Raw genomic sequence first — 14,500 nt, forward strand, 5'->3', positions numbered from 1 at the left:
CGTAATCCAAATTTAATTCGAAACGCAACAGTTTATTACAATGAACCTGTCTGGATATTCAATAAATCACACACTTGGCTGTTTGACGGATGTTCGGTCTCTATAGAGCAACAAATTTTCTATGCATATTATTTTTGCTCCAAACTTACTCACAACGTATTCAGGTAATCTATGAGGGGCAGAATGTTGCATTCTATTGTAATGCTACCGGTGGCTCCAAAAATGATTACATACACTACCAATGGGAGGTTAATAATCGTGATCTAATAGCCACTGATGCCTACTTTCATATAAGAGGCATTCAGAAAAGTGATGAGGGTGAGTATAAATGCATTGCTACTCAATATGTAAATGGGACTCCTATCGTCGCAACTGAATCCACATTTATCAGTGTTCGCAAAGGTGAGTAATTTGACTTTTTTAATGTTCCTGTAAATACGTTTTTGTGTCTTCAGTACTATTTAAGTGTTCACAAACATTGTAGTGAGTTCCGTCCAGACTATTGTTTTTCCAACTGATGTGATCCTTGTAGAAATCCTCTAAATCATTATAAAGTTCTGGACAGTCTTTTAATCTATTTGTGGAAGGTCACACAATTTGTTCAGGGATTAGAAAGCAGTTTTCTAATACGTCTTTTTACTTCAGTTTTTCACTAAACCCTTCCACTTACCGAGAAATTAACGTTTGATTATTTTTACTGAAAATTTCGAGAGAAACTCTTTTTTTCAAATATTTTATTTGAAAATCATGTCACTCTGTTTTAGACACTCCACACATCACAGTTTTTGATAAACTAAGGATTCTAGAGTTTATTTTTAATATGATTCTATACGGTTAAAACTCACTGAGTATTCATTAATTCAAACCAACTAGGCTTTTTATACAGGAATATTTTGGTAATCTCTATTTTTTCTCTACATTATTTATTTGAGAAGAAGACAATTCTTATGTCAAACCGACTTCCTAATAGCTGTGAACTTTAAATGTTGAAATCGTATATGTACTTCTCCAAATTTGTTAATTCACTTGTTATCTTTTCACAAAGGCATTATTCAAATCTTAATACTTAAAAGACATATGAATCTAGTGTTTAGCTTTTCCGACATCTAAGTGTTTATGTTATGATGAAGCATAATTTATCAAATTTTTTAAACCAATGAAGCATTATATTTTGTATTGTGAACTGATTGGTTGCATTGAACATTACTCAAATATAATCGACAAGCACTATAATCAAAATATTGCAGGTTTATTGTTATTTATTTCATAAGTAACTGGGGGAGTAATACAGGATAAATTTATTTATAGAATGACAGTTTAAAAACTAAGGTTGATTTTGTTGTCAACGTATATAGAGTTTTAATTTCATTTTACTCTGTTATTTTACTTATCAACGTTCTAAATATCTATCATTAGAAAACGTACAATTTGGGGAAGAATGGATTTTAGTAGCCTTAAGACAAGTGAAGTGAATCATGCTATTAAGTTATCTCGAATTATTAGATAATATACATTAAGAACTATTATAAAGTCTATATATCACAATTTCAAGTAATCAACATTAATTTGAATTTAATTATGTTGATTAAGGTTGATAATTTACCTCAATAGAATGAAAAAGTTCTTGAACGGAAGCAAACAATTGCATTTTCTTTCATTATAAACTAGTGTTTACCATTTAAACAGGACTTATAAACAGATTAAAAGTGCAATTTGAATCATTCCGTGGTTGATATTTTCTACTGAATTTTGATTAATCTTGATTGGCATATGCACATCATATATGGATTGCCTCAATATATCCATTATGTTAGAAATTATGCGAATATCACGGATATAGTTTTTACAACTAGATTATCTTTATTGAAAACTCAAAATCATTTTATCATTAAAATAAGTTGATTATTTGAATTGTCGGTTATAACGATTAGATAATTATTATTACTATAGGATTTATAGCTTTTACATATTTTCAGCGATTGCAGACTTATTATTAAGTAAACAGTAAGTATTGATTGTCTCAAAGAAAGTGAATTAAACGTGCACAAATACAATTTCTTGAAGATTCTACGAATTCCTGTAGAAACTGTCTTTCTATGTAATAATCAGTATAATGATAAATTATCCTAATTATTAAGAAAAATATCAGAAGCTTAATTCTTTCTCTTGTTTTGTATCATCAAGATGTAATCGATTCTAATGTACAAATCACTATAATTAGGCATACTAAACTAGAACAAGTGAATTTACACTAAATAAAATTCTATTATATTCAGTGATTCCTATGAAAGGTAAAAAGTCTACCATAAATAATTCTGATATGAATCCATAGAAAATAGACCACATCTGTAAGTTTAATTCATTCCTATGACCAAATTTAATAGTTAAACAAATCTATATCTATTCCTCTTACTCACACATCGTGGAGGAACATAGACCGCCCACCCGACACTGTTCTGGGCAATTCTATTACAGGAGAACTGAAGACATTTGACGGATTAAAACCTTTTTATTGTATATTAATAATTTACTGTGTTTTTGGATGTATTCGTTTTATTTAACTTTTGAACTTGTTTGTTTACATCATTATTTCGGACATTTTGGTTTCCCTTTGTCGTTGGTTTGGTATTTGGTAGTTTTGCTCCGGGAACCTACAAAATTGAAGATTTGTTTTGTAATTGCTATAATTATTGTTGTTAGAAAGACGTTTGGTTGACTATTTGTGAATCGCAAACAAATTTGGTATCTGAATTGGAGTTTTGGTTCTGTTGCCAATTTGGTTTCGTAATTTGCAAGTAGATCGATAGTCCGTACTTCAATAACTGGAACGAGCAAAACTTGGACGTAACAATGCTTTCCAGTTCTTTCCAGTTGTTATTCATTCTTGTCATATCTGCTTCCATTTCCTGACGTAGTGTGTTCTTTAGACTTCCTCTTCAAGATTCCTAGTTAGAACTTGCCTCGTAATACAGTGCAATGATTTCCTGTTTGACTAACTTCCTCCTCAGCTGGAAGTTGGTATGTTCTCTCCCAAAGTGGGCTGTTGCTGACGGTATCAGGCTAACGGACATTCAGTACCTTACGTAGACAATTGTTTATAAATACTTGTACATTTTTGGTGATAGTTGTAATAGTTCTCCAAGATTCGGCTCTATACAGTAGAACTGTCTTGACGTTCTCATTAAAGATTCTGACTTTGATAGTGGTTGACAGTTGTTTTGTGTTCCATATGTTTTTCAAATTTAGGAATGCGGTCGTTGCTTTGCCGATCCTCTCCTTTACGTCTGCGTCCGACCTTTCATGTTATATCTAATCTTCAGTTGAGCTATAATATACATTTTTGTATTCGTGAAAACGTAATGATACTATCTGATGAGTTACATCTGGTTTATTTACACTTTCTCGTTAATCATAAGAACCATGGAAGGTCATTTAATGATATTTCATTCGAAATAATTGATCATGGGAAACTAAATTATTTTGGAATCATTCTAGCGGTTAAAGGGAAACAAAGATTTTGAAAAAATAACAAATATAAGGATTAGAAACTATCATTTGAGTAAAATTATATAAGTTGAGATACGTAATCTACACAAACTCGTTAAATGAAATTGTTAATTGTTGTATTTTTAATGGAACATAACTTATTTGTATGGTTAATGTGGCACTTCTTAAAGTGACACACTTTTTTACCTGAAAGTGTATTATTTCAGTGATAACAGAAACTTTTCAAGAAGAGCCTCTTAATGTTATTCTTAACTTTTCTAATATTTATTATTATCAGTATGACCAGAGCCACGATCGTAACTAATTTCTGTTGTAGTATGTTTGCTTGAAATGTTCAACTATCTTAGCCTATTAAACACAAATTAGTTTAAACTTATGTTTCGAATTTTATTCTTTGAACAATTTAAGTGTGTTTGTACAGTACAATTCCACCTATTACTTCATGTTATTCTAGATTATCAATAAATGATGTAATTTACTTTAATGGCTTCATAATGAGCTAAATTCTTTTGCGTTACTGTGATATTTAAAAGTATTCGAATAATTGTATTAATTAGGAATCCCCGAAATAACTCAGTTTAAGTGAGAGAGAACAAGGTGAGCACAAACAAACTTATTAAAGTTGAAGTTTGAAATCGGGCACCCATCAAGTACTAAAGAATCACTAGTTCATACAAACGCCACAGCTACGTATCACTATTTCATGAATTTTAAATCCTTAGAAAATAATGATCTGATTTTATAGTAAACTTTACCATGTGAATTTATCATAACTCCTCAGATTTCGCATCACCAAAAACACTTGAATATGTTAAAAGTTTCACATAAAACTAAATCAGAAGTGTTTTGAAAATTACTTTCATCCTCAGTGGACGAAAAACTGGGCCCAAACTATTACTGTGGTGTGTGCTACTTATGTCGACAGATATAAGTAGTATGTAACAATCAAAAGTTGAATGGCTGGCAGTATAAGGTTGGTAAGATGGTATCGAAGAGGACAGGAACAGTAAAATTTAAGACAGTTGATAGAGGATTTTCAAATGAAGCATTTAATGTGTGGTTCTGATATTTTACCAAGATATTCTGTAACTTTGCACTGAACTATAAGTTGGCTGTCCCCACTTGAGTTCTCATTCACTACAGTATCACGAAATATTCTGGATCGCTTCATATACGTTTTAACAATTATAGTAGGAGTGGATTTGATCGTTGTAAATAAGTTACCGGTAAATATCATGTATTCTATTAATTGTTACAATTTTTTTACATAGCATCCGTTTTCAGGATTAGTAATAAAAAGTTAAATGTAGTATGTGACATTCAGACATATAAAGGCAAGTACGTGAAATTGACTAAGTATTGAGTGAAAAGGTTAATAATCTCAGTTAGAAACGTCAGCTACTGATTTGTACATTAGTGAGAAAAATATTAAATGATTTTAGTGGTCTACTCAATTAAATATTTTGTTCAACATGGATCAAATATCTACTTAACCAAAGCCTATTTTTAAACAAAATAACTTCTGAATGCTCTCTATCTAACAATTGTATGGTTCGAATGCATGTAATATAACACATAAATAAGCTTATACAATGTCTACCGCTGCTCATTGTGATAAGCTGGATACCAATGTCATTTAGTTTTAATCGCTAGACATAATGATTTTAGGTTAAACCACACGTTTCTAAGCTATTTAAAAAAACAGTGAAGATTCAGGTTCAGATGAATTCTGATTATATTTTAAGGACTTGACATAATGTAGGATATTCGAAGCCGATACGCTATATGTTGTTAGGTCATTAGAATGCAATAAGAGTTTAATTGACGTAGAATTCAAGCTTTTTTTAACAGATAGGCAAAATGCAGTTTCGCCTGATACAATCATCGCATTTTTGGAAATCATGAGCCGAGATAAGTTAGACCATCATTAAAAACCTTTAAGCATTAGATGACCACTTCGTCCATCACCACAGAGGTTAAGCGTCCTTTAGAAAAACCGAGTCTCCTAGGTCCGATTCTCACGCGCGAAGTCATGGATGAGCACTAAGATGAAACGGCCACTCAGCGCTCCCTAGTTTTACCAGTGTTCTAACCTATATTAGTTCATAATTTCAATACAATTCAACAATCTATTTAGCTCCATACTGGATACTGCATTTCTAATAAACTATTCAAACAAATTACCGGTAACAAGATGGTTCATATTTATTTTCATTCATTAACATAAATAAATTTGCATGTTTATGACGTTTATTGTAGTTCATTTATTCTACTGACAAAATTCATTTATACTAAGGAAAACTATATTATTTATCACTTTATAACTGTCAATAAATAAATAATAATCTGTAATAAGTTAAACGACAGTCGAAAGTTTACATTTACAGTAAAATACATTCCAGGTAAAATCAATATAGTCATTATAAATTTAACATTGAATTGAGAATCCCCTCATTTTTATTTGTATATTCAAATTAGATAGAAAAAAATGTCTGAAGAAGCATGTCTGTAAATTAATGTATATCCATCCTATATCGAAAGGTAAGGTGTCTATGTTAATTCTAGTGATTAATTTCACTTAGATGATTTAACCTACTTTAGAATATGCCTTCTAAAGAAGCTATAGTCGTCTATTGAAGGAAAGCTTCACTAGACAAAATGTTGATAGTTGGATGATAAATAGTTGGCTCTGACTTTGTGAACCTTTTTAAGTAAGTGAATAAGTATGATACTCTAAAACATTAGATTTAAGTGAGGATGTTAGATGGGTAGTCAGTGTTATGTAATCTGAAGGCTGTGACTAGGTTATCTCTAATTCTTCTGTAGGGTATGAATAAGAGATTTAGTTTATGTAATCTTACGCAAAATGAAAGCTTTGAGAATTGAGGGATCCACCCAGTTATGGTTTTCCAGGCGCACTCCAACAATTTGGTTTAGACCGAAACTATTTCTATACAATACTAAGTTTATACGTAACATAGTTTCTAAGTGACTGAAAGCTGTTAGTATTAACAATAAGCTTTTACTAATAGTATCAGGTATAGCTCTGACAAATAGTAATTTTAGGTTATCGTTATTGGTACTTAAAGCGATGTGTTTTATAATGCACTTAAAGGTGTCAACTGGGATTTTCTAATTTGTCAGACCACTGAGTAATTAGGAACTTTTTGGATTTCTGTACAGACCCATTTGCTTTATGTTACATTTTATTTTGATATGATTAGACAGATTATTACACAATGTATAACAGAAATAGAAATGACGATTAAACAGAGGTTAACATTTGGTAACTATTTGAGCTCACTATAAGACAATATGGTAAGTTACAATATAGGTATAGTGAATGGAAGGCAGTGACTTCACTTATTAGCCGCTGAAGATACTCTTCTGAAATTCTAGCCGGAAAACCCCATACCCTTCAAAATATATATGCGAAAACTTGATTGTTTTTAAAAAATTTTAAAAATTGTAAATTTGATTGGTGAAGTTTTGTTCTTTGAGCTGGATAGTTTGATTGTCGAGCTTTTGTCGTTCTTCTGAGCAACATCATCAGCACGAACTTCAAGTAAAAGTCTTCTTGAAGTTTGTTTGAGGACCTAGGTTTTCCCTTTGTGTATGCTGAGGCCTACTGATGCAGAGACTGCTGCTACACTGGTTGTCTTTATCTGCATTTGTTCATGTGTATGTGATAGGAGGGCTAGGTCATCTGCGAAGTCCAAATCGTCTAATTGATTCTGAGCTGTCCATTGTATTCCGTGTTTTCCTTCAGATGTTGAGGTCTTCATAATCCAGTCGACCACCAGAAGAAAGAGGAAGGGAGAGAGTAAACAGCCTTGTCTGACTCCGGTCCTTACTTGGAATGCATCTGTCAGCTGTCCTCCATGCACTACTTTGCACTGTAGTCCGTCGTATGAATTCCGGATAATATTGACAATCTTCTCAGGAACTCCGTAGTGTCGAAGAAGTTTCCATAATGTCTTCCTATCTACACTGTCGAATGCCTTTTCATAATCAATGAAGTTGATGTAAAGTGATGAGTTCCACTCAACTGATTGTTCGACGATGATCCGTAGTGTTGCAATTTGGTCTGTGCACGATCGATCCTTACGGAATCCAGCTTGTTGATCTTGAAGTTGGGCGTCTGCCGCATCTTTCATCCGGTTCAGCAACACTCTGTTGAAGACCTTCCCTGGTATTGACAGTAGTGTAATGCCTCTGTAGTTTTCACATTTGCTCAGATCTCCTTTCTTTGGAATCTTGACGAGGTGCCCTTCTTTCCAGTTCATCGGCACTTGTTCCTACTCCCAAATCTTTTTGAATAGGAGGTAAAGCATGTTTGTAGTTACTTCGATGTCTGACTTCAGTGCCTCAGCTGGTATGTTGTCGGGTCCCGCTGCTTTCCCGTTCTTGATTTGTCTGACGGCCATTCTAATTTCTTCCGTCGTTGGTGGGTTGACATCTATAGGAAGATCTGTGTGTACTGCTTCGATGTCCGGTGGATTCATTGGAGCTGGCCTATTCAGGAGTTCCTCAAAGTATTCTACCCATCTCTTCCGCTGTTCTTGAATTTCTTTGTCTTTGACCGGTCTCTCTGGTTTACTGTATTTCCCTGCTAGTTTCTTCGTTGTATCGTAAAGCTGTTTCACATTTCCTTCTCTAGCTGCTTTTTCTGCCGTCGTTGGTAATTCTTCCACGTACTTCTTCTTGTCGGTTCCAATGCTCCTCTTCACTTGTTTGTTTGCTTCTATGTATTCAGTTTGTGCTTGGACTTTCTCTGCTCGTGTTCGGCTATTGTTAATTGCTGCCTTCTTGTTCTTCCTTTCTTTGATCTTGTCCAGTGTTTCTGTAGAGATCCATTCCTTATGATGGTGTTTCTTTAGGCCCAGAACCTCTTGACACGTTGAAGTTAATGCTTTTTTGATGCCTTTCCAGTTGTCCTCCATAATAGTTTCTTCTTTCTTCAGTAGATCTTGTAAGGCTTGGAACCTGTTGTTGAGAGCTATCTTGAATTCATTGAGTTTGTCAGTATCTCGAAGGAAGGCTGTATTGAACCTTTGTATTGCTGTTAGTCCACTTGTCCAGTTCTTTTTTAGCTTCAGTTTTAAATTGGCTACAACTAGGTGGTGATCTGAAGCTATGTCAGCTCCTCTCCTGGTTCTCACATCTTTCATTGTCCTTCGGAATTTTTTGTAGATGCAAATATGATCTATCTGGTTCTCTGTAGTGTGGTCCGGTGAGATCCATGTAGCCTTGTGTATACGTTTGTGTGGGAGTATTGTGCCTCTTATGACTAATTTGTTGAATGCACACAAATTTGCAAATCTTTTTCCATTTTCGTTTCTCTGTCCCAGTCCATGTCGTCCCATAATATCTTCATATCCAGTGTTGTCTATTCCGACCTTGGTATTTAAATCTCCCATCAGAATGGTGAGGTCCTTTCTTGAGCATTTCTCTATGATTGACTGCAGCCGCTCGTAGAATTGATCTTTAATGTCGTCGTTGCTATCATTGGTGGGTGCATAACATTGGATAATATTCATTAAGATCTCCTCCTTCTTTGTTTTGAATGATGCTTTGATGATTCTGGATCCGTGGGATTCCCATCCTACAAGTGCATTTCGTGCTACTTTGGACAGCATAAGAGCAACTCCCTGAGTGTGTGGAGCATTTTCCTCTTCGTGACCGGAGTATAGCAGCATCTCTCCCGTAGCTAGCCTTTTCTGTCCAGCTTGGGTCCAGTGGGTTTCGCTGATTCCCAGTACTGCCAAGTTGTATCTCCTCATTTCCGTTGCTATTTGACTGGTCTTTCCGGTCTCCCACATTGTTCGAACGTTCCATGTACCTACGAAAATTTTTGCTCTGGTTGTCAGAAGGGGCATCGGCCTCGTAACTTCCGAAGGAATTCGGCTTCCATCATGAGGCGTCATAATTCTTCTAAATGAAGACCTTCTGACTCCCAGGGCAGAGTTTAAACGGTTTGAATAATTTTTTTCTGGTTAGCGTTTTTTTAGCGAGTTAGTTTTCTACGGGATGGGGACGCTAACCCCATGCCCAACCCTCCTCCTTTACCCGGGCTTGGGATCGGCAGTAACTTTAGAAGAGCTACAGGAGGAGTTCATAAAAACCTTAGTCCATAGACAATATTACATTATACATTCTTTATTGATAATCATATTGTGGTATGTGCTATTGATGTCGACAGTTATAAGTAGTATGTATCATCAATCGAAATTGAAATACCTGATAGCACAAGGTTAAAACGATCGAATAACAGAGAATGACAACAGAGATTGATTGATGTGGTAACGATAGAACAATGAGATCTTAGACGATTGACTGATATTTTACAAATGAATTATTTACTGTATGATTTTCAGATTTTACTAAGATGTTTTATAATTCTATGTTTAAATACATTCGATTGTACCCACTTGTGTTCTAATTCACTATAATACTACTCAAGTCGCCTTAGTTTGTTGTTTACAATCTTGAGATACTGTAAAATCGCAGGTATCCATAACAAGGTTGGACTTGATAGTTTCAAATAAATTAAGCATTGGTTAGAGAGTTAATAATAAATATACCATTTTTTGTTATATTCCAATGAATAGAAAAATTGTATTTCTGACGTTTCATGACTTCATGTAAGCCACTTCTTTAGGGTAAATAAATAACCGACATTAAATTAACACAAGTATAAATAATACCATCCACTCTGAAGAAGATGCTTACACTAAGTCACGAAACGTCAGAAATACAATTTTTCTATTCATTGAGATATAAGAAAAGATATTTATCCTTAAAGATTATATGGTGTGTGCTACTGATATCGGCAGTTATAAGTAGTATGTATCATCAATCGAAAGTGAAATGCCTGACAGCACAATGTTGAAAAGATCGAAGAAAAGAGAACGAGAACATAGAATGTTTGATGTGAAAACGAAGGAACAATCAAGTCTTAGTAAATTGATTCACATTTTACAAATGACTTATTTACTGTATAATTCTCAGGTTTTACTACAATATTCTGTAATCTTATATTAAAATACATTCGATTGTCCCCCACTTTTGTCATCGTTCACTACAATTATAATTTTTAATAACATAACTATAACTATAGGCCATTTAAACTTTCAATAGTTTTTTTCTAATACCTTAAAATATATATATATATACAACATTTATGTAATATTATTAAACAATAAATGAAATATAATATAAGGTCATTTCAACTTATAAAAATGAATTGTTTAAATGAAAACAAAAATAAACTTTCGAATAATCTCATTTAACCAATAGTACAAACAAACAAAACAGTTTTTATTATCTAATTGATGATCAAAACAAGATTTTATTAAAACAATCATGAATATTTTTGTCGTTCTTGTTGTTGTCGTCGTTGTTGTTGCTGTTGTTGTCGTGGCTGTTGATGTTGTTTATATAACTACAAATTTTATTTTATTAAATATTGAATTGGTTTATTAAAATCTACAATCATGAAAAAATTTTTTTGTTATTTAAAAAGTACATTTGAATCAAAATAATTAAAATATGACTTCTTAATGAGATAGTTATAGCGTAGTGAACGAGAACATAAGTGGGGGACAATCGAATGTATTTAAACACAGAATTATAAAACATCTTAGTAAAATCTGAAAATCATACAGTAAATAATTCATTTGTAAAATATCAGTCAATCGTCTAAGATCTCATTGTTCTATCGTTACCACATCAATCAATCTCTGTTGTCATTCTCTGTTATTCGATCGTTTTAACCTTGTGCTATCAGGTATTTCAATTTCGATTGATGATACATACTACTTATAACTGTCGACATCAATAGCACATACCACAATATGATTATCAATAAAGAATGTATAATGTAATATTGTCTATGGACTAAGGTTTTTAAATATAAACGACTGAATTTTAAATCCTCATAAAGGTTTAAAGAAAATCGCTTAAAAAATATTTTGCTCTAATTTCAAATTTCCTTCAGTCTATTATAATCATTTTTAAGTCTGTTCCACAGACCATCTGTATAAAAATCTTTAAAAATATGCGCGTAATACATTTTGTTAAGATATTTCTCCTTTCATTTATATAATTGTGTATATATGCAAGGCATCTAATTTTTGTTTTGTTTTTTCTTACATTCAGACCCAAAGTTGGCCAAAATGTGTAATGGTTTTGTCTGCAAAACCAAGAAAAAAAATTCTTACCATTATGTAATTTACAGAGTATTATGAAAATTGCTTAGTTGTAGATTAGTTTGTCCAATAAGTAGCACTGTGGGTTTTTCTATCGCAATAATACTACTACTATTAATAATGGCAATAATAGTAATAATAGTAATATCATCATTTCAGAATAGTACGTAGTGTTTCAAATGAATTACTATTATTATTATTACTTTTTTACTGTTAAAATAGACAAAATTAATGACTAGATAAAATCTTAAATGTTACATAACCTTTTGACAGTCAATTCTATGGAAACTATTTGGGCTGTTGATTACTTTAATAATTTTGACATCTAAGTTATATAATCAGTGAATTGCAATAGAAAAAAATATAAATGAAGATTTATTCTCTTGTTTGTAGTAGTTTACGTTTATTTTTCTTAAAATTTCGTTGAAATCATACATTATCTTGATAAATGAAAAGTTGCTCTATTCAGTTACAAACGGTCATTAAACACTTATTACTGTTTCTAAGACAAAAAAATGAAAGAAATCATAGTGATTTTTAATAATATTTGATATAAATATGTACGATGTACTAATAAAGTGGAATACGAATTGTAATTTCAACAGTTGAGACTATGAGTCAGTCGAAGCTAGACCACCATGGAAAACCTGAAAGCAATGGACGACCGTTTTGTTCTGTTGTGGGACTTCTCAGCAGTACGCATCCACGACCCCGCCTTGCGGGATCCAAACACAGGACCTATCAGTCTCGCGCCAGGCGCTTAACCAACTAGACCACTGAGCCGGCATCCAACGGTGTTAATGTCTTACTTCAACTAATCCACGAAATCGAGCGACACATCCACCATTGTCATCAGTGCGTTACTACCTCACAACTGACCTGGTTGAACTCTACTGGTCACTGCTTCACACTAGAACTCCAGGAAATGCCTCTTGAAGCCAGTCACTAATGAGCGTATGTTGATTAGTATTAGAATGGGTTTTGTGGAAGTTGTAGTAATTTAAACAGTTGAGATCATGAGTCAATTGAAGCTAGACCACCATGGAGACTGATAGGTCCTGGGTTCGAATCACGCGGGGCGGGTTCGTGGATACGCATTGCTGAGAAGTCCCACAATAGGACGAAACGACCGTCCAGTGCTTCCAGGTCTGCCATGGTGGTCTAGCTTCAATTGACTCATGATCTCAACTGTTGAAATTACTACAATCTCCACAAAACCCTTTCTGATACTAATACATATTGTATTGAGTGAAAATTTCAACTATTCGGTTAACTTTGAAGCAACCAGATCAAAAGATTTAGATATTTACTCCTCAGGAAACAAATTAACTATAAAATATTCAGGTCCCTGATACTATAGTAATTTAATAATTAAAGGAACTTTCTACAGTAGAGGTTCCTTAAAAGGTTCTTTTCTCATACGTCTCTATGATAAACATTGATTCAAAAGAAGAATTATATAATTAATGGTATAGATAACATAGTGAGAAGCTTTTCAAAAGTTTAGACAGAAACTAATTCTTAGAAGTTGAATTCATGCATTACAATAATGAATACAATTGACTGTTTCCCAAATGTGAAAATTAAGATGAACGTATAGGTTCCTTTAACTGAAGTGATAATGTAGTAATAGAGAAAAAAGGTGAGGACAGAAGAATTATATTTAGCATAAGTAAAATAAAAAAGCCATACTCTAATACGTCATTTGCATAACATTCATTAATTGTCTTAGACTTCATTGTTCCTGCATTTCCATACCAATCGCTATCTAGTCCCATTCTTCCCTTCTTGATTTTCTCAATCTTCTGCTACCAGACATTATATTCCTGTTTCGCGTTATCTACTACTTATGTCAATATAAGTATCACACACCACAATAAGTTTATGAATAGTTTAGCTTCACTTACCATATTACGTAAATAAACTGTTAATACACATTTTAACCATCATTAAAATGACTTAAATAAATTATTAAGAGAAATGTATATATTATGGTATCTTCGTGGAACAATAATGCCATTAAATGCAAATAAAGTGAGTGAATCAATAATGTTAATAGCAGAACTGATTGCCAAACCCTAACAGAATACACTTGAGAAGATAAAACAGTTAGTCATCCAAAAGAAGATATACAAAAAAAATATTGACTTTTCGTAAATATTACCCAGTTATAACTGGTTTGAATGGATAATGGTTCTTTTTGGCGGATATTATAAATTATTTATGTATCACCAAACAACATAACTTAAATACCCGAAGTCATGATTGTTCATGTTAAAAGTAAAGGATTCAGCTAGAAGAATTAATAAGTTTCTATAACCTTATTGCACTGTTGTGTATCCTTTTGTACATGTCAGTAGTCAGGACAACAAAACAAAGGCGATTATGTTCAATTGGTGTAGTTTTACTTGTATCTTCCGATTTTTATTTAGGACTGCAATCGATCAGACTCTTGTTAGCATATGTTCATCCTGTGCGAAATGCCTCGATATAGCCTTAAGTCACAAGCTTTCTAAGGAAAGATGGATAGTGGCTAGCAGTAGAGTTCAGGACGCGCGTTTCGTTCCATTCGGGACTCGTCAGCTGGATGCATCTGCAGTTCAGAGTGGATGTTCATTCCGGGACTCTGGGATGCAGGCACATCCAACAGACGAGTCTCAAATAGGACAAAACGCGCGTCCTTGATTTCACTACTAGCCACTATCCATCTTTGCTCTAGAAGGCGATTATGATTGAATACGGTATTCTGAAGCATAAATTAATAAGATGTTTAAATAATGAAT

The 14,500-nt window shown here is 33.2% G+C and overlaps 1 protein-coding gene across 2 annotated transcripts in view; it reads left to right on the forward strand.

Moving 5' to 3' along the window:
- The first annotated feature begins 34 nt into the window (after positions 1-34).
- Positions 35-14,500, forward strand: part of LRP2_1 (Low-density lipoprotein receptor- protein 2) — a 50,363-nt gene continuing 35,897 nt past the window's right edge. For both annotated transcript variants that reach the window (XM_051208698.1, XM_051208697.1), the window contains exon 1: positions 35-402. In XM_051208698.1, coding sequence (XP_051071970.1) covers positions 90-402 — 313 coding nt within the window. In that variant the 5' untranslated portion in view covers positions 35-89. The remainder of the gene's footprint in view (positions 403-14,500) is intronic.

Source organism: Schistosoma haematobium, chromosome ZW (genome assembly GCF_000699445.3).
Source record: "Schistosoma haematobium chromosome ZW, whole genome shotgun sequence".
Lineage (NCBI taxonomy): Eukaryota > Metazoa > Platyhelminthes > Trematoda > Strigeidida > Schistosomatidae > Schistosoma > Schistosoma haematobium.